The 19,255-nt window shown below is 40.0% G+C and overlaps 1 protein-coding gene across 2 annotated transcripts; it reads right to left on the bottom strand.

Annotated features, from left to right (window-relative positions):
• Positions 1-5,039: 5,039 nt before the first annotated feature.
• Positions 5,040-15,629, bottom strand: si:ch211-207j7.2. 2 transcript variants are annotated; one of them, XM_040147127.1, is made up of 4 exons: positions 15,547-15,629; positions 10,008-12,584; positions 8,152-8,225; positions 5,040-6,916 (listed from the first exon to the last, which is right to left on the bottom strand). In XM_040147127.1, exons 2-4 carry the CDS (start codon positions 12,517-12,519, stop codon positions 6,821-6,823), a joined length of 2,682 nt encoding a protein of 893 aa, XP_040003061.1. In that variant the 5' UTR covers positions 12,520-12,584; positions 15,547-15,629; the 3' UTR covers positions 5,040-6,820. The 2 variants fall into 2 exon arrangements, with proteins under 2 accessions (XP_040003061.1, XP_040003062.1); XM_040147128.1 differs by lacking the exon at positions 15,547-15,629 and having other exon boundaries at positions 10,008-13,658.
• Positions 15,630-19,255: the final 3,626 nt, after the last annotated feature.

The raw sequence follows: 19,255 nt of genomic DNA, 5'->3' as shown, positions 1-19,255 counted from the left end.
ATGCAAAAATACATTTTACGAATGTGTTGCATACATACAGTATATATACCAACCTACATACACACAAAAATACACACGCAAACAAATCTATCAGCATTTAAAGTAAAAACTGAAATTGTACCAACAAATGTTCTCTTGTTTCGACAAAAGTGAGTGAGTCCTGATGACTTAGAGTCTTCATCTGTGATTCATTACAAAGTGAGAAAGTTCTCTTGACTTGTTTTCTTTAGTTGGGGAATGCAGGAAAACCATTTTCATGCCGTCTTTACATTATCCTTTGCACTGTGAATTCTAATTACAAGTTATATCAAATAAACTTTTTTTTTTATGAACCGAGTGCAATTAGATAGGTTTGTCAGTTTCAAATTTGAGTTGTTTTAATTATTACTTTCAGGGCTTAAAATCATGAGTTCAGTTGACTGAGTGTCCAACAGATCATTTATTTATTTCAGTCTGATGAAACACACTTGAGTCACAAAGTCATATTGAGAAAGACTGAAGTATGTAGTATAGTACAGTACAGTACAGCAAAGGTTGTCAGTAGGAATAAGGCTTGACACAATAAATGAAAGAAAAGAAAAAAAAAACAACTGGAAATTCAAAGTGGATACAACATGCAAATTTGAATCATTCCAACTTTAGTTACCATAAGTGAAAATTCGGAGTTGTGATAATGTAAAATAACATGTTACTCTAAAAAATTCTAAATTGGATAAGCTCAAAGCCTAAATTTCAGATATAAGTCACCTCACCACAAAGTCTTACTGAACTTTGTTGCCTTGAAATTCTTAAATTTTCTTCTTTTTTTCAGTGCAATTAATTAAGGTCATAAAAAAGCCTTTCGATTACAAAGTCCCTTTTCAGAAATAATTTAATAAGGCGTAATGATTTTGCAAATCAGACAGAAGCTGAGGTTCCCTAACCGCAAAATCTCTGTCTTCTCTACTCTTGTGCTTTGAGATGGGAACAGCAAACTAGCTACGGTCTGAAGACCTCAGACTGCGTGCAGCTTGTCAAGGGCAGAGTAATTCAGACCAATAATCTGGGGCATAATGATTTGTCTCACAAATCTTAGTATGTTCACAGCACACATGTGCGATACCGTGGGTAGTGATTGTGAAGAAGAAGGCAACAAGCGACACTTACTGAAAACGGACTGCTGTAGTTTTGCTAAATATTCTGCAGAGGGCACCGTTTGTGTATACTTTGAGTGTCAGAAACACACCTGCAGTACAGAACGTCATAAAGAGTGTCATTAAGCTGATATCCTTCATAATGACAAAACAGGTCCTGTGCTCCGTGGAACAATGTGACTCTGACGTGTCAAAAGTCAAACAACCCTGGCTTATCAACAGCAACTGAAAAGTACTGCAGCTGACTTTTTGCCACGTGATTATGAGACAAGCCTCACACCTGAGAGCCCTCACATCTGTGTTTGTTTTTGTTTGTTTGTTTGGTTGGTTGGTTGTTTTTTGGAAGTAAGTGTGCTGAGACTTCAGTGCTGTGTGAAAGCAAGAACGAGTGTGGACTCACGAGGGAGATACACCTCCGACCTGTTTATGTGTTTTTTATGGTGGACAATAACTCAGCAGAGAGGGATGGTCATTGTAATTCAGGAAGCAGCAGAAAGCCGACTCTGTGTCAATACAGGGTTGTATTAAATTTTACTGGCCTCCATAGCAGCACCATGCTTTTTATCAGTGGCAGGCACGGAATGTATTTTTTCCTTTCTCGTTCATGCAGACAGGAAAAATAAAAAAATAGTTGAGATGCAAGGATAGACTTAGATGTATTTAAGGGTTGCAAAGTCTCCTCGATTTGTCAAGCTCATATTCATGTCTGAGTCATAGTTTACTCTTCGAGTGTGGTCACACACAAGCACATGCACACACAGTGAAGATATTCAGCTCCAGATAATAGCATTAGGCAGATCTGTTTGAATAAGAGCCAGAATAACGGCGATGTGAAATCAACATGCTGATGAACGTAGGTGGCACCTTGTGTGTCTCTGTGTGTGCCCATGTGACACACTGAATTATGAGTCAGGTTGATACCCGAATGACATTTGCGAACTTGAAGCTCAAGATAATTGCCCTTTTAATGCCACCCCATGCTGTGTCTCCAGTGTATTAGCTAAAGGAGTGTATGCAGACACCGAACGTGAGGGTGTGTGCTTAAATCTAAAAGTGCGGTTGGCGTTAGCATTTCATGTACACCCAGAATGTTTTGGCAGCTGGTTTGTTTTCATAATTCAATTCAATCTGATGCAATGCACCTCATCAATTTAGTAACTCAGGACTAAAGCAAGGATTTAGGGGGGGTAGTGATACATTTTATGTGATTATCTTCAATAGACTGTGGCAAAGAAAAATGCTGTTGATTTATTTCTGACGATTTCAGACACATTAGCTCAAGACCCCTCTCTGTCAGCAGCTTCATGGGAACACAATACTATGAATCGGACAGCCTTGTAAAATAAATCATATTTCAAGGGCAAATGTGAATTATTGAGTGTCATATTTTTCAGGCAAATATACAAAGCATAAAAAGTGAGGGAAAAAATTTAAAATTACTATCAACCTTTTTGCATTCTTCTCTTGCTGACTGCAGAGCATACTGTATATGGTAAAACACTGTAATGACAACTCAGGACAAAGCCTATATACATCAGAGTTGTCAGGAAATTTAAAGATGGAAAAATGGCCTTGTTTTTGACCAGTGTTTCCTGTCATTATTTTAAAATAGCCAGAAAAACTGAGGGCTTGTAGAGCTTTTCCAACCAAAGACCATGTATTGTTCCGTTTAATTTAAAACACGAGAATCACTAAAACTGGAATTACAGGTGCTTGCTTACTTGTTGTTATATTGTTGTTGTTGTTGTTGTTGTTATAATTTGTCTAATGAAAAAGGACTCTTAGTTAAAAAACCTTATATTGTTAGAAAAACTAAAAAAATGCCAAGTGGCGAAACTTTTGCACCTGTTAGCAATACAAATCAGTTTGTTCAGTAGTTTTATGGAATTAGGTATAATTTTTCCTTTTTATTTTCCACACCCAAGTATGTGTCCCTTGTTTTAAGAAGAAAAACATAAAGACACAGTAACTGACAAAAAAAGATATTAACAGAGACTATTGCGGCAAATGAGCATACAGTTCTTCTCCATCCCACCGTACAATAAAACTCAACTGTGACTAACCTTTGCCATTTTATTCCCACTTCTCTCGAACATCAAAGCAACAGAAAACATATCCACACCAAACACTATGATATGCAAAAGGCAGATATGTGAGGAAGCCAAAAGAATAATTACTGAATCTCTTGTAGTTTCTGTTGACAGTACACACACATACTGCATGTTCCATACTGACTGGAGACTGAGGACTGGGATGTGCATAACTTCAAACACATTCTACAGTGGCTGCACGAGTTGTGACTGCATAGACAGATGAAACTTGGTCTATTGGCTCATGCGTGTCTTCCATGACTGCAGTAATATGGTAATGTGACTACAGTGGTGGAAGGAGTATTAGATACTTATGTACAAGTAGCAATACCAAAATCAAAATACCCATTTAAAAGTAAAACTCTTGACTTAACAATGTTACTTTAATGTTGTAGCTGGTCTACGTGAAGCTAATTTTCACTAGTTTATAAACTGTGGGGTTGTTTAATTTACAGCGATGTATCGTATTTTATAAGATGTCATATAACACATTTTATATGAAAAATGTAATCTGCAAAGTATCTAGTAACTATAGTTGTCAAATAAATGTAGTGGAGTGAAACACTACAGTGTCGTTTGGTACATGTCCAAATAATCAATTCCACTTAATTCCCAACGTAACCCAGAGAGTCTTCTAGTTAGTGCAAAGCCGGTCACCTGAACATGAAAAGATGGGAAATTTGTCAACATATGTGGAAAGTAAAGTTTTCAATGATAAACGAATAATGATTGATGATTTTCTTGGGTTTAATTTGACATTTCCTTTCAAGGAAATATATATTTTCCAAATAATTGGCACCAAAGCACCCAGTTCTTTCCAGCAAACCTTGTTAGAGATTCTGAGGAAATTAAGGGGCCTGCATAATAAAGTGTACCAATATTTCTTTATGACATGTTGTGAAGCAGAAGTAGCATAAAATGGCAGCACTCAAGTATGTACAAGTACCTTAAAAGTTAAACTTAATTAAAGTGCTTGAGATAATGTACTTAGTTACATTCCTCCACTGCAAGGGAAGGTTTATTTCTGCAGACATGCACAAACACATATGACACACTCACCCTCATTTGACTACAAATAGAAAATTTTTTGCGCTCACATATCAAATCTAAAAATTACACCGATGCACACACATATACTTATCCCCTCCACTTCCGCTCATACTTTTGCTCTCTTGACAAAGAGGCATGATAAGAGCAGCTAATCCTCTGAACACCAACTGTCTCACACAATGCTGCTCTGATGACTTCGTGCCAGCAGGACTTTGGAGGACAGTGATAATGAAATATCATGGAAATTAGTCTGGAGCTGAACAGGTGATAGACAGGTGTGCAGGTTTATTATTGGGTCACCACATCTGAAAAGCAGTCAGATTATATATCAGGATGAGAGATAACCTGGAAAGTGTAGTTTGCTTAGCTGGTTAGGTTGCCATGTTGGACAGTGTGAGCTTAAAAAAAAAATCTTTGATCTCTATCCTAGTTAACGAAACAGACACCAGTATTTTGTATAATCCATATTCGCAGTGCCAAGCTTTGGTCTTGTATGGAGTGTATATTATTTGCTATATTTCATTTCAGTGTGTCAATATGACTGAAGTTGACTGAGGAATGAAGTTTATTATTAATTTTGAACACTTAAATTGCTGCATCTCCACCATAATAATGTACTTGCAATGTCACTGGGCTGCGTGGAGTCCAATGAGGTGATGAATTATTCACAGGAAATTGGGAGGTCACTAAAGCGTGATCTCACACACACACACACACACACACACACACACACACACACACAAACACACACACACACAAAGGTCCAGCGGGACGTTTTACGCAGCATCTTCCAAACCTGTATCCATGGTGACACATTTCTCTTTGACCACTGACAGTGTGACGGACCCAAATAAAGACGGCACATAAGGCAGGTAGTAATTGTTCAAAGGATCTGTGACATTTATCTTGTGGCGAAAACATCCTGTGACTAGTGTCAGTTCTAACAGGAAGTTATACCTCTCTGAACTTAAAAATACAGTAAGTACTGTCACTAGGGTAGGATAAGATAATGTACATTTCTTTGCATGTGAATGACTCTTTGGCAGTCAAAAGGATTATATGCATTATTTGTACATAAATAGCCAGTATAACACATTAATCATGAAATACTGATGAAGTAAAGCCACTGATGTGTTAAAGCCAATGTCAAAAAAAAAGAGAGAAAAAAAGAAAAGCATTGTGTTAAGAGAAACTGGGAAGAGCACATGGTTACAGAACTGACATGGCTTCATTTTGGCTTTCATCCCACCCCAACGACTTTAATCTTGGATTGTTGTGGTAGATGAGTTAGTACAATAACACTGACTGTACACTGACTCAGTCTGAACCAAATATAAAGGAATAAAGGGGACAAACCTTTATATGTGCATCAAGTTTTGTTCCAACGTACATAATTTATTGCACCACGTTACAAATCTTACAACAGAGCAGCTATTATTTAAGCATTAGGTTTGTATTATGTAGCATCATTCAGCTCGGCAATCCTTTGCACTTCTTTTAAGACGGTTCCTTATTGCACTATAATCCAGCTTTCAGTAGCGATGCATGAAAGTAACAGAAGGAGTAGCTATTCATGGATTAAGACCTTTGCAATAGCCTTACCAGTTTATAATGAAAACACCAACAATATGATCAAATAAAATAACCCTACAGTAAACTGTCTCTGTGAAGTTGCATTTCCAAAGTTGTAGTTGTTATCGAATTTGCACTTATTGGGAGTTGTTATGTTCTGCCTCTTCATGTATGTAAATGTACTGGAAAAAGATCTAGTTAATGCAGTCAAAAACAACCCCACCACTAACACAGCCTCTGAAATGACCAACAACTCCATTCAACAACGCTCTGACAGTGTCAATAGAAAATGAAAAGAGTGACCTACACAAAGGTTGGATTAGTGCATGGCTATCGTACTGGATTGCATTAGATTGTACAGGTGTAATAACTAATTGTAATACATCATCAAAACTGGTGAAGACACCCTATCTACTTTCATCAACAAATAATAACTAATTAATATTACAAAAATCCAATAGTTTATCATTAAAGTTTTAAAATCCCATTCTTATTAAATTTACATGTTTCTTTTCTCCAGTGCATACAAATAATAATAATAATAATAATAATAATAATAATAATAGTTGTTATTATTATTGTTACTGTTGTGCCATTTTACATTCATTAGTTTCGGTAGTAGTTTCCAGCACCAGAAGCAGGCCAGGTGCTCATCCACTAATAGGTGGCCCCCATCCTCCTCTCTTTCTCTCCTCCTCCCTGAAGAACTCCTTTTAGGGTTTTCAGTCCACCACCAAACTTTTTCATTGCTCCCAATCCTCCTGACCCCGTTTCTAGCCCTAAATCCAGGACCCCTTTCTTATTTCACATTTTCAATCTTTCCTCCTCTTCATCACTGATCCCTCCTCTTGTCTGTTCCCACTTTCCGTACACAACTCTCCTCTTTTATCTGATAGTCTTTCAACCCTTAACTTCAAAAACTACAGGTCACTGTAAACCTTCCCATCTCCCTCAGTTTGCTATGTCAGCATCTCCTCAGTTGTCTTCCTTGTTGTGTCCATTAACCAGGCCTGACTCCCAGCGCTGTACTAAAGGGGTCTTCTGTCTGGGGGTCCTGGGACTCTGGAGGACCTGGTTGTAAAGGGAAAAAAGGACAGCAGGAGTAAGTGGTGATTGCAAGGTGAAAGAGGAGGTAGACAGAAAGTTCTACGTGATCGTGGGAGTAAAAAAAGGAAGAGAATTAAAGAGTAGAAACACCAGATGTGTGGGAGCAGGACATGAGACCAATAAGCCAACAAAGGAAAAAATGAGCAAAAAGATAAAAAGAGGATGAATTTATTTTCTCTACAGGACATGTCTTTGGATGATCATCATTAGCTCTGTAAGTCAGAGGGAGGTTAATGTGACTGTGATCCAAGGCCATGTGCAGAATGACTAAATCAACAACTGAGGCCAATTTTTTCCTGCAATCTTCCGTTTACTCCAGAACTGTAATCTGAAACCAGGTCTGTGCTGAAAGCAGATAACCAACCAGGAGAGAGAGGGAGAAATGCATGTGCGAGTGAGAGGACAGAGAGTAAAGTGTTGCTAATGCTAATGTCAAAGTGAACCGTGCAGCTGAAATCCGGCATATCAAAGCCAAACTGAATTAAACAGCTAAAACCATGGAGCGGCACTCAACTTTAATCAGAGATACCGCAGTTTCAAAGAGATGCGAGACCCACAAGGCAGGTAACAAAAATCAGTGGGATTGTCAGTTGACTTTCCTGTTTCTCCACTATTGACTGCAAACACACACATACACACAAACACACACACACACACACAAACCCTCTCTACAGACTCTGACTTCCCCTCCCTCTCTCCCAATCTCAGGGCTGTTTGCCTTCTTGCCTTATCTATAAAGATAAGCTCCTTACTGTGTGTCCCGTATGTTATCAGATGTTTGTGGCCCATATTTGGTGCAGAAGAGATGCTGACATCCTCCTAGGATCCTTTCTTCTTTGGACCACTGGCTGCTGTGAGACTGATTCAACCCCCAAAGCTACATTGCAGTTCATATACTGTATGAACTCTTATTTAAAGAAGCTTCCTGATTGTGGAACCTGATATCTTTGTAGGTGAATTCGAGGGAGACTCAGGAAGGGGATTTGCCTACATTTTCATGTCGTTTATCAAGTATGCCCAAAAAAGGTAGTGTTGGTGTGTTAATTTGGAGCAAAAAGTACTTAACAGTATAGTAGCATTGGGAAACCTGGTGTTTTTGCACGTGTTCAAATTTTCAGAATCTCGTAGCAAATAGTAGCATAAAGGAAAATGTGATGTCTAAACTTCATTGCAATGGGAGAACTGCTTTACTGACTCACCTCTTGCCGGGTAGTACTCTCCTCTTCAACCTTAGCCGGAGGCCACGTGCCCAACCTGGCATCTGACTGGTGTGCTGCAAGGGAGAGAGAGAGTAAAAAGTGGGTGAAGGCTGGAGGAGCAAGAGCAGGGAGGCAATGAGGCAAAGGTCTTCTTGTGATTTTGTTTGTGCTCCACAATGTGAGCATAAAGGCCTCCTTGATTCAAATTAAGAGTGAACATGGAGAGAAATGAGAGGAGACAGAGAGGAATCCGGAGGGATTTATGGTGGAGAAATTTGTTTTATGGAATATGAACATTATGAAATAGAAACAGAAGTAGGCATCCGAAATAAAGGAATATAAAAAGGTTATACAACTCATTGTCTGTAAAACAATACACAATTGTTCATTTCCCAACACTGAGTCATGGTCATTCAGGTCCCGTAGTGGCACACCCTGGTCAATTTGTCAAACTGCTGTAAAACTACGAGGACTGGTGACACTTTCGTTCAAATACAGTCACAAAAAACAAAACAAAACAAAACAAAAAAACTTTTGCATCCTTTCCTGCCAAGAAAAGACACACAACAACACTACTCTGTCAGTGGTTATCAATCTTTTTTGTTTGATGTACCCATCATACTCCAAATGTGATCATTTGAATTGCTTTTAAAATTGATGTACTTTAACATTAATAATTATATAAAAGTGTGTATTGTTAAAATAAGTTTACTGTTAGGTTTGCTCAAGTTTGCATTTGTGCACTACACTTGGAAAAGAAGTTAGACTTTTATTTATTCTTTGTTTACAGCTATTTCAACTGGATATCTTTATTAGTTACTTTTAGATTTTTTTTCTCCATTTATCCAATATACTCTCAGCTAAATATTTCAACTGTTTATCCATTGCTTTTAGCAGTTTCCAAATTTATCAATTACCTTTGGCTATTTCAGTCATTCATCCATGAATTTTAACTAACTAGTTGAACTGCCTATCTATTACTTTTAGCTGTTTAGATGTAACTAACTGTTTGATGACTAACTAGTTTTCACACTCTCAGTTTCAACATGTAGGGTTCAGGTATTAAAGCTGACTCAGTATGTGGATATATATATGTTTAATCAAATCATAACTTATATATTTTGCTTCAAACTGACCTCACAAACCTTCCACATACCCCCTGGCAACTGGAGAAGGATCCCCTGAAGTAAAAGTACACCTGGTTGTGAATCACTGCTGTACAACACATACACACAGTGGCAGCAAAGTTGAAATCACAAAGCGATAGACATTGATAACCTGTCCTCTCAATAGGCTGTTTAGGCAGCACTGTATATGACATTTACTCTTGTTGTCAAAAGTCTCTACACTAACTGTATATCACCATAAGAACTAAAAACAAGTTGTATGCACTTTTTGAGTGCTGGATTTAGACTTCATCTCAAAATCGGACTCTTCCAATGTGCTCCTTTCTTGCTGACACAAAAAGTGTTGAGACATGACTCAGGACTTTTCCTCATCTCAGCTTCTGCAATTAATATGACAGACTAGATGCAACATTTATTGTGGAGTTACAGAATTTTATTTTCTTGTCGGCCAGCTTCTGGTTGCCAGTGCAAAATTATTGCTAGTAACAGCTATAACTGGTTTAGACAGCTGTTTTGAGGTTTTTGTTCACTGACCATGAGAAAAACAAAATAATGTGCTCACCGGGCTGTTTCAGGGGGTTTTCATCATCTCAACACACACATATCCATACTCACAAGCTTCCACACACAAACACATTGTCTTTGGCAGCTTGTGGGTGCAAACTGTATAAATCTTACCCCTTCAACACACACTTTTACCCATAAGCCAACGCTTAGTGCTACACGAACCTGCTGAGGGTCCAGCTCCCCTCCTGGGTGATGAGCCAGGTATGTCAGGAACAGCCAGTCCATTCAGTGAGGAGGAAGACAATGTGGGACTCTTTGCTTCAATGATGGCTGGCCTCCCTCCTCCCCCTCCTTCTCCTCCTTTTGCTCTGCCCGTTTCCCCATACAGGCTGATCCTCTGCTTCCGAAGCTCCTTCTCCCTCTCTTGAGTCTCCCGGATATCCTGCTCCACTTTAACTAAATTTGTTGAGGAGCGCAGCTTGAAAAAGGGGTTCTCCTTAGGTGCTACCACCTCAACCTCTTCCTCCTCCTTTTCCTGCTCTCTCTCGTTAATCCCATCATGTCCTCCAAACTCGGTAAATGAGATGTTTGGACCTCTAGACTCAACAGTGGTGACAGGCTCTGCCTCTCTTTTGGCATGGTAGAGCTTCTGTGCTGGGACACTCAGGTTACTCTCTAGGATGATGACCTGGCGACAGGTCCCCTCGGAGAAGTCCAGTCCTCGTAGAGTTGAGTTGATCAAATCCCCTCCTTTGGTCAAGTTGAGGCTCTCTGTGGGACTTAGCAGGTCTACATTCTGTCTCCTCTCCACATATAACGCATCTATGGTGGATGTCTCTGATGAGATAGCCTCCTGGTTCTCCAGGGTTGAAATGTCACTGGCTGAGGACCAGGACACAGTTTTACTCCTGGTTGAGACAATCAAAGTTGAGTCACTGGGTTTCTGAAAGGCCTCAAAAAGCTGTTTCCTCTCTTTGAGTTGGCGAACTGTGCCTTTGTCATAGAAACCTGGAACTTTCCCAAGCTTGACCAGATCCTCTTCCCTCTGGGCCTCCTCAAGGATCTCATGCTGCATTTTTTTGCCTGCAAACTGCCTGTCTTTGCCTTGACATCTCTCAGACTTAGTAGTGAGCGACTGGCAAAGAATAGTTTTTCTTAAAGGAATCTCTACATACTCTGGGGAAGTGGGTGGATTCCGAAGCCCTCTGGACCTTCTCAGGCTGTGTTCACGCTCTATAGCCCGTCGGATCTCCCTCTCAATCGGAGTCTCTTTGCTTACAGTCGCTGGAGTGCCTGTAGAGATGGTGGAGTTGCCCTCCAAAGTGCTGCATGGAGAGAAGTCAGCTGATACTCCACTGTCACTTTGGCTATCATCACACGAGTCATTCTCCATTCTGTTGTGTTTGCTGTATTTAAAAGACACACCACAGCTATATATTTCTGTCTTAGCCTCTTGTATTTGGAGTGTTTCTGAATATCTTAACAGTCCTCTGCCATGTTCCTTGCTCCTTTCAAGTCCACTCTCTTCCTGCCGTTCCTCTCGACCTGTTTGCTTGCCTTCTGCCTCTGTCCTTTCCCTTGTCCTACTGTGCCTTTCTCTCACAGATACAACACAACCAAAGCCGTGAGAAGCTGCCCCGCCCTGATTGGACAGCTCCATGGCAACGGTCGACAAAGGTGGAGAGCCACGGCCACGCACCTGTTGTGCAGCTTCCTGGTTTGCTCCACTGAGGGCAAATCCACATTGACTTTGGGGCAATAGCTCATCCTGCTGTTCAGCTGAGGGAACTGCAGGCAGGGCTGAGGTGGGGTCTTGTTCAGTGGAAACAGAGACATTGGCAGAATATGAGGGTTGGAAAGGCTTGCATCTGATATCTAATGTACCCCATTGCTGTTGGCAAGATGTAATATTCATGCTCACTTCCTCTTCTTCCTCACTTTCATCAGCAAAAGGAGGGGAGCGCACAGCATAAACATCTTCTGAATTGTTACTGTCGGAGGGAAAATGGTGAGCAGCCCCTGATGTATTATATTCACGTTCACTGTTGTCAAAACCATCTGATAAAAAGTGCAGCTGTGTGTCATTCTCCTCTGCTGCCATGTTATCTTCTGTCATCTCCTCAGATGTTGAATCTACCTCTTGATCAATTAGCTCAGTGAGCTGAGTTGTCTTTGCCCATTCTTTATTGGGAGATATAAGATCTTCTGCAGGGTCTGAGATGATCTCAACATCACTGATCCACTCAGCCACCTCGCCCTCCAGGCTGGAAAAACCCTCTCTCTCAAAGTATTCGTCTGTTGATAAGTCACTGAAGGGAGGAGGTGGTGGTGGGAAAGCATCCTCACATACACCAGCAGGCTTTTCAGATTCCTCCTGAGCCTGTAATACTTCCAATAGTTTTTTGCAAACTTGTTCTAATTCTGTCACAACTTCTTGTGTTTCCCTGGGGGTGCACAGGCAAATTCTTGTTGAGTCCTGATTTTCCAGTTTGGTTGCATCAACTCTTTCGGTTCTGGAGAGCCTTTGGCTCTCTGCCAGAGTTTTGTCTGGCGCTCCATGCTCCAGGACATCTATGTCCTCTTCAGGTTCTGCTTTAGGAGCCTTTTTGTCTTGCGGAGGGGAGCTTTGGCTTATGGTTGCACTTACTTCACCCTGTGCCCAGGACTCATTGACCCATTCATCTAGTGAGTAGACAGGACCCTGTTCCTGCCAGGCCACAGGCTTTGTTGCCATGGTGACAAGTCTGCTGATGTAAAACTTTTTGGAGCAGTCAGGTGCTTGGCCTCCAGCCAGTCAATCTGAGTGAAAGCAGAGAAGAGGGGAGAGGGGAACAATGGAGCGATTATCGGAGTTCAACAAAAAGCATGGCCACCCATTTTATATCCCAATATCTCAGCGGAGATGAAATGTCTTACCATAATATCACCAAGGGAATGACTCATCATCTGTATTCACTGTGACATTTACTGTGGAATTGTTTTGAAATGCTAAGTGCTATGCTGACTTTTCATACCTCATTCAACCTGTGTTGCAATGTTACAGCTAGCAGAAAGGAACACACATTTTAAAAGAAATTATGAAAAGACAAATTAAATAAAAACATTAACTTCTTTTTCTAGACAAATTGCATTTGCATTCACATGACAGGACTTTTTTTGTCTACTTTATGAGTTATAATGCCAACTTAACTATTAGCAATCAGAGATTGAAAAACCGTGTGCTATAGCAATGCATTTTGTAAGAATCATGCAAAAACAGACCGTCAAAAATGGTTTAATGAGTAGAAATATGAGTATGAATCAGATGCTATTGCCTTCACATTCCTCACATCTCAAAACAATTAACCACATCTGTGGAACGTTGGAGTGACATGTCAGACAGAACCCTCCTCCACCATCTTCAAACCACCAAATGAGGGAATATCTTTCAGAAGCATGGCGTTAATACCTCCAGTAGTGTTCAGAGACTTGGAGAATCTATGCCACAGAGCACTGAAGCTGTTCTGGAGGATTACTATGACACTTTATGTTGGTTTTTCTTTTAATTTGTTACCCCTCTGTGGGTTTATGCAAAAAAAAAATGTGTATGGTATCTGGTGCAGGATTAGAGCAGCAACGATCCAGTTAGTGTGTAGTGCATTCATGTCCTATCTCTTTAATGTCTTACTGAGTGCTCTAGTTATTGCATGACAAGCAGTCTGTTGTGCTTGGCCTTGGTTGTCAGGTAGTAGCTACTCTACTCCACTGTGCAACGTATAAAGTTTTCTGCTGAACACACCTTCCTTTAATCAGCTTACATGCTCGAGAATGGCTCAGTACCAAGCAGACACATACACACACACACACACACACACACACACACACACACACACACACACACACACACACACACACACACACAAAACTCATATTTCGTCTTCTGTTCAGCTTCAGCCTTCATTCGGACAAACTCCCGTTCCCATCCATCAGGCTGGACTGCAACACTGTGACTGATTGTTAAGGGGAATGTAGATCACATCACTTGGGCTGACTAGTCTCTGATGAACTGGGACGGATAGATAGATAAATAGACAGTTACAGCACATCTCCCACTTCATGTACAGATAATAAGGACTGACAGCATGACATGGCAGGAAGAATGGGGAATACTGTGGTAATAATAACGGCAGAGCGTGTAGATACCACGGCAGAACAATGTGGCCTAATGTGGATAAATTAGGATAAGAACAGTCAGCGAACACTGAGTCATGAGAGCTATGACAGACACTGTTTACAATTAACAATGGTTGGTTTCGGGAACCAACCATTGCAAGTGGAGTACACCATTGTGTACTCCACTTGCCACTGACCAAATGAACTGCCAAACATTTTAAAGTTGTTTTCTATTCTTAAAATATAAATATGTTTCTTGTCCTCTGTATACATGATTAACATATTTTTGTTGTGTCATACAACAGCTTATTAGAGTGGACTCTGCCACTGACTCCATTGCTCCATAACTGCCCGTTATGAAAAGAACGCTGGCTGCTGCCAGGCTGGCTGTTTTCTCATGGGGTATGAGTAGGAGAGAGGGTTGGGGGGTTCGGGTAATTGGCATTCCCACAAAGTTATCAGTGTCTCTAAACGAGACAAAACCTCAGCTCATTAACTGAGCTTTACAGATATTACCTGGTATTATTCCAGGTATTACCTTGGCAAACTATTACAAGCCTTATTGTACAATAGTTCAGACCTGACCATATGCTGACAGATTCATTCTTATACAGTTCATAAACGTATCATAATATTTCACTCACAACATGAAATTTCATTGTGAAATAAAGCATGTGAAGGAGCATTTTGTCACAGTGAGAAGGCGACTGTTGTAATGGTTTAAACTCTGGGAAGCAATATAGTGCAAATCTGTGCTTAAACAGTTTTATTCACCCACACCTGCTCATTCTGTTGAAATCCTGCTGAAATCAAACAAGCTTAAATCAATTAATACGATGATCCCGCAATGCTACAGTAGTGAAACAAAATCCTGATTCATATTGAGGCATGGTAATGTAATCTGACTACACTGAGTGTAAACTCTGGCATGCCATAATGAGACATACCCCTTATGCACATTTGCTTCAACAAACTAATGGCATTATATATCTAATATGATATGCTGTTTTGTTTTATTTTCTAAGATACACAGAACAAGCCTGCAGAATTTAACCAAATATTCTCCAACTCTCTAGTTTGGTTAAGTAGGGTTGCAAGAGATTGCGGATGAAAAATCCATTACATAACTTGCATATATTTTGCTCATTATCTACAAAGGGGCTCATTTTATCAAATGAACAGCAAAATCATGATCATCATTAAAAAATACATCCGCGTCAGGCCGTACAAATAAACTTGCCCCCCTTTATTGGGGTCAGTGGTGTCCTAAGGTAGTTTAAGATCTAAGGGCATTTGACAAAAATGCAAATGAATTTAAATAAATGCAGCCAACTTCTTCCCTCATTAGAATTAGTTCTGCTGCTATCTAATGGTTGCTGACATTGTTCTTTGCACATTTTAGAGTCATTTACTTTGATATGCTTTAGTCACTGTGGCAAGAAGTAAAGAGAAGTAAAAACTGGTCTCACCAGGCTTAGCTGAATCATTTCTATAACATACGTAGTTGTTGTCTGCTGTGCTTATCATATTGGTGTCAAGAACAACAAGAATTTCAAATCAGCAGAAGTAGAGTAATTCACAGAATACTTGAAAATACTGTTGCACATACCTGTTAACAAAACGCTTTGAAGATGCTTTCCAAATGACAGACATACATTCTGAAAATACACACGTTTGTTGTTTCAGGCCACCAATGTTTAATCAACACAAAAGGAATCACTTTTTCTCACAGCTTTAGTGCCTCGCTGCCTGTATCTCCTCCCTGGTGCACACTAACACCCTCGGTACATTGTTTGTGCACACCCATATTTGCATGCCATGCTAACACTAGCAAAGATTCACTAATACATACAGAAGAATGAGCATGCGTGCATGCACTAACACGTGTGCTTGAGGCTTACCCTGTTGTTGTGGATTTGAAAATGTATAGTACTAATCCAATTAGTTAGCAACAGGTTGATTATTACACTGTGCAAGTCAATGAAAGAGTGTACCAGAGGGATAAGGAGGGTGATGTAATTATATCATTGCACACTTTAATTCCGTCCACTTATATCTTAGATTACAAGCTTTAACATCTTCTATTACATTTACAGTAGGTATAATTACAAACATCTAGTATGTCTTCAAAGAATGTTTTCAGTTACAATCCAAGGTATAATCTACAGAATAAACCTATTTACTTTTTTGTGGTCAAATCAATTTTTTTTTTTCTATTTGGCCAAATCTTAGTACATTTTAAAATTTGGCAGGTGTCCACGAATTGGGGAAAAAAACAAACAAACACAAAAACACTGCTCACACACATTGCTCAAACTGTCAGCTGTATTACATCAGTGGCATGTCTGCTAAATGACAACACAGAACCAGCACATAAGTTGACATCCTACCAAAATAAATTCCATCATACCATGCAGTATTGGCTGCACCATGGGCTGATTTAAGGGTGACATCTCTCCACGACAAATAATATTGATAGGGTTTATCACCCAATAAGTCAGGATATTTAGATAAATGTAAGGAATCTGAAAATATTGAGCAAAGCAAAGCATTGAGTGTACAAAGCACTCAATGACGTTTTTTTTTTTTTTCATAAAATCTGTGAATGAATATCATGTTAAAATGTACCAAAGTCCCTCAAGCCTCTTGTTGCACTGTTGTCTCCTTATTGTGAGCTGCTGCTGTTGCTGCTGCTGCTGTTGGTTGGCTCTCGGGCTGTTCTGGACAAACCTCCTTGGTGGGGTCCATCACATCAGGTACAGGCAGCAGAGAACAGATCACCTGAGCCCTGAACTCGTCCATCTCCTCCTGCTCCACCTTCCTCCTCCTGCTCAGCAGGTACAAGTCTTTAGATACCCCCATCCTTGACTTTACATTCCATTGCATCACGACACAGTCTTGACAGGATGTGTAGAGGAAAAACCCCGTGAGCTCAAAGCCATTCCCCACATCAAACGTGAAGCTGCTGCGTTGAACTGAGACGTTGTAGTGCAGATACTGGCACTGATCACCAAAGCGGTTGATTTGGTTATAAGAGATGGTGGAAGCTTCACTGGAGTTGGAGAAGATCATAGTGATGCTGTCTCTTAGTGCCAGGGGCTCCACCGATGGCCGACGGCTGAGACTGCCTGCAACTAAGGACCATTTACCCTCTAAATGATGAGGCACTAGCTCATCCAAAGGCTCGATCAATTTTACACAGGCAAGAGGAGCTGCATGGCTCACAGACATCAAGCATAGCAGAGTGATGGCACACACAACAAGCATGTCTCTGTGTGTTGAGATTTAACTGATGCTGTGTTGATATCAAGTCTTTGCCTTTCAGTCTGTTTTGTCAGTTGTAATTGGTCTCTGGATTGGTAGTCCTGTCCAATTTTATACTAGAAAGTCCATCATTGCAACACAGGTCAGGCCCATTATCTCCTATCTAACCAAGGATTCCATTATTGTGCAATGAAAGAAAATATAGTCATTAGTTGTTTTATTTGGTGGTTTTCTCCTACCTGAGATGGGTTATTTATTTAGATATTTTATGGGAATAAATACTGTTTACATTGGAATAATGTCACCAGTTTTCAAACTGGTAATTTCCAACCGTGCGTTGGCTTAAAGTAAGACAGACAGACAGCACCAATGTATACAGTAGTTATGTATAATCAAGTTCATAATCAAGATAAGAGCAAATTTTCAAATTTGATGAATGTACAGATTAAAAAAGAGAATGAACAGTCCAGAATGTAGGTATAAGGACAGCTACACATTTTTTTGTTGTCCAGGCTATATGCTTCAGCACATTCAATTAGAAACTGAATAATGGATACTACATTAAAATGCCAAGTTTCTAGGGCAGCTGTGTGTAGTTTCAATATTAGTTCATGCACAGAAGAGCTCAAACGTGGCTCAGAGCTGACTGAAAGTTGAGAATCGCCGTTAGGATTGAGGTGGAGTTGTCTGTCAATATGAGGAGTAACAGGGTGACCATGCAAGTGAAAAAGATAATAATGAGGCTAAAAGCAAAAAAATACATAAGAAAGATAGAAAAAGTTAGATTGTTGGTTTGCAAAAATCAACAGCTGGGTACATTGTAAATAAGAAGGCATGCACAGGAAAGCTAGAAAAAGGTAAATGAGCTGGTAGACCGAGAAACATGAGTCTTATGGATGAGCAGAAAATAATTTGCATGGTGAAGAAACCTCTGTTTATGACTGCATATCAAGTAAAGAATACTCATCAGGATGTAGGGCGGACATGTTTTCTTGTCAGCAATCAACAGAAGACTTCATGACCTCAAGATAAAAACCCCTGGTAAACCTCAAAAAAGAGAGAGGCCAGGCTGAAGTTCACAAAAACACACAAAAAGAATCTGCTAGAGTCCTTGAACAAAGTTCTATGGACTGATGAAACAAAAATAAACCTCTATCAAAATTATGGAAAGAGGAAAGTGTGGAGAAAAAAAGGCTCATGAACCAAAGCCACCACCTCATCTGTCAAATATAGTGGCGGTTCTGTTATGTCTCGGGCATGTATGGCTGCCAGTTGAACTGACACACTGGCATTTATTGATGGAAGCAACAGGATGACTGACATCACCTGCTCATGTAATCCACTTCACAAAGACCAGACTAAAGACAGAGAGACCCCCCAACAAGCAAGAGCTGAAGGTGGCTGCAGTGAACCTGCATCAACAGACGCTTTGTATCTTCATCACAAGGGAAGGTACAAAGCATTTCTTGATGTCGATGGGTCAAAGACTTCTGGCAGTCACTGACAGCAAATGTACATCACATACAGATATCTATTATATGTTTCCATTGAATGTTTTCAGTTGCAATCCAAGATGTAATTTACCATGATGATGAAACCTAGTTATTGTTTAAAGCAATTGCTCGACATTTTGGCAAATACGTTTTTCACTTTCCTGCTGTGTCTTAGATGAGAAGATCAATACAACTCTCATGTTTTTGACACTAAATACTGTATTTAGCTGGAGTTATTATTCAGTTAGAATAACTTAGCATGAAAACTGGAAACGGGGAACGAGCCAGCCGGGCTCTGTCCAAGAACGATCACAGATTAAAACTCGTGAGTTCTCATGTGTTTAATCTGTAAAAAATTGATGTGCAGAAATTAAAGTAAAATGGTAAATTGTTGTTCTGTACAGATCAAACAGACAAGACATAATGTGTTAACTAGTGAGCTCGGATGGCGCCAGGCTAGCTGATCATCCCTGTGTCCAGTCTTTCTGTTAAGATGAGCTAACCAGCTGCTTGCTGAGGCTTCATAGTTACCTGACAGATACAAGAATAGTATCTTCTCAC

The sequence above is a fragment of the Xiphias gladius genome, chromosome 15 (genome assembly GCF_016859285.1).
Source record: "Xiphias gladius isolate SHS-SW01 ecotype Sanya breed wild chromosome 15, ASM1685928v1, whole genome shotgun sequence".
NCBI classification, from domain to species: Eukaryota; Metazoa; Chordata; class Actinopteri; order Istiophoriformes; family Xiphiidae; genus Xiphias; species Xiphias gladius.
This window is presented reverse-complemented; position numbering and strand designations above follow the sequence as displayed.

Excerpts from the sequence above, each read along its gene's own strand:
- si:ch211-207j7.2 (XM_040147127.1), bottom strand. The coding sequence starts at position 12,519 with ATGGCAACAAAGCCTGTGGCCTGGCAGGAACAGGGTCCTGTCTACTCA. Across the intron at positions 8,226-10,007 it reads GGGAGCTGGACCCTCAGCAG|CACACCAGTCAGATGCCAGG; the intron begins GTTCGTGTAGCA and ends TCTCCCTTGCAG. Across the intron at positions 6,917-8,151 it reads AGAGTACTACCCGGCAAGAG|GTCCTCCAGAGTCCCAGGAC; the intron begins GTGAGTCAGTAA and ends CTTTACAACCAG.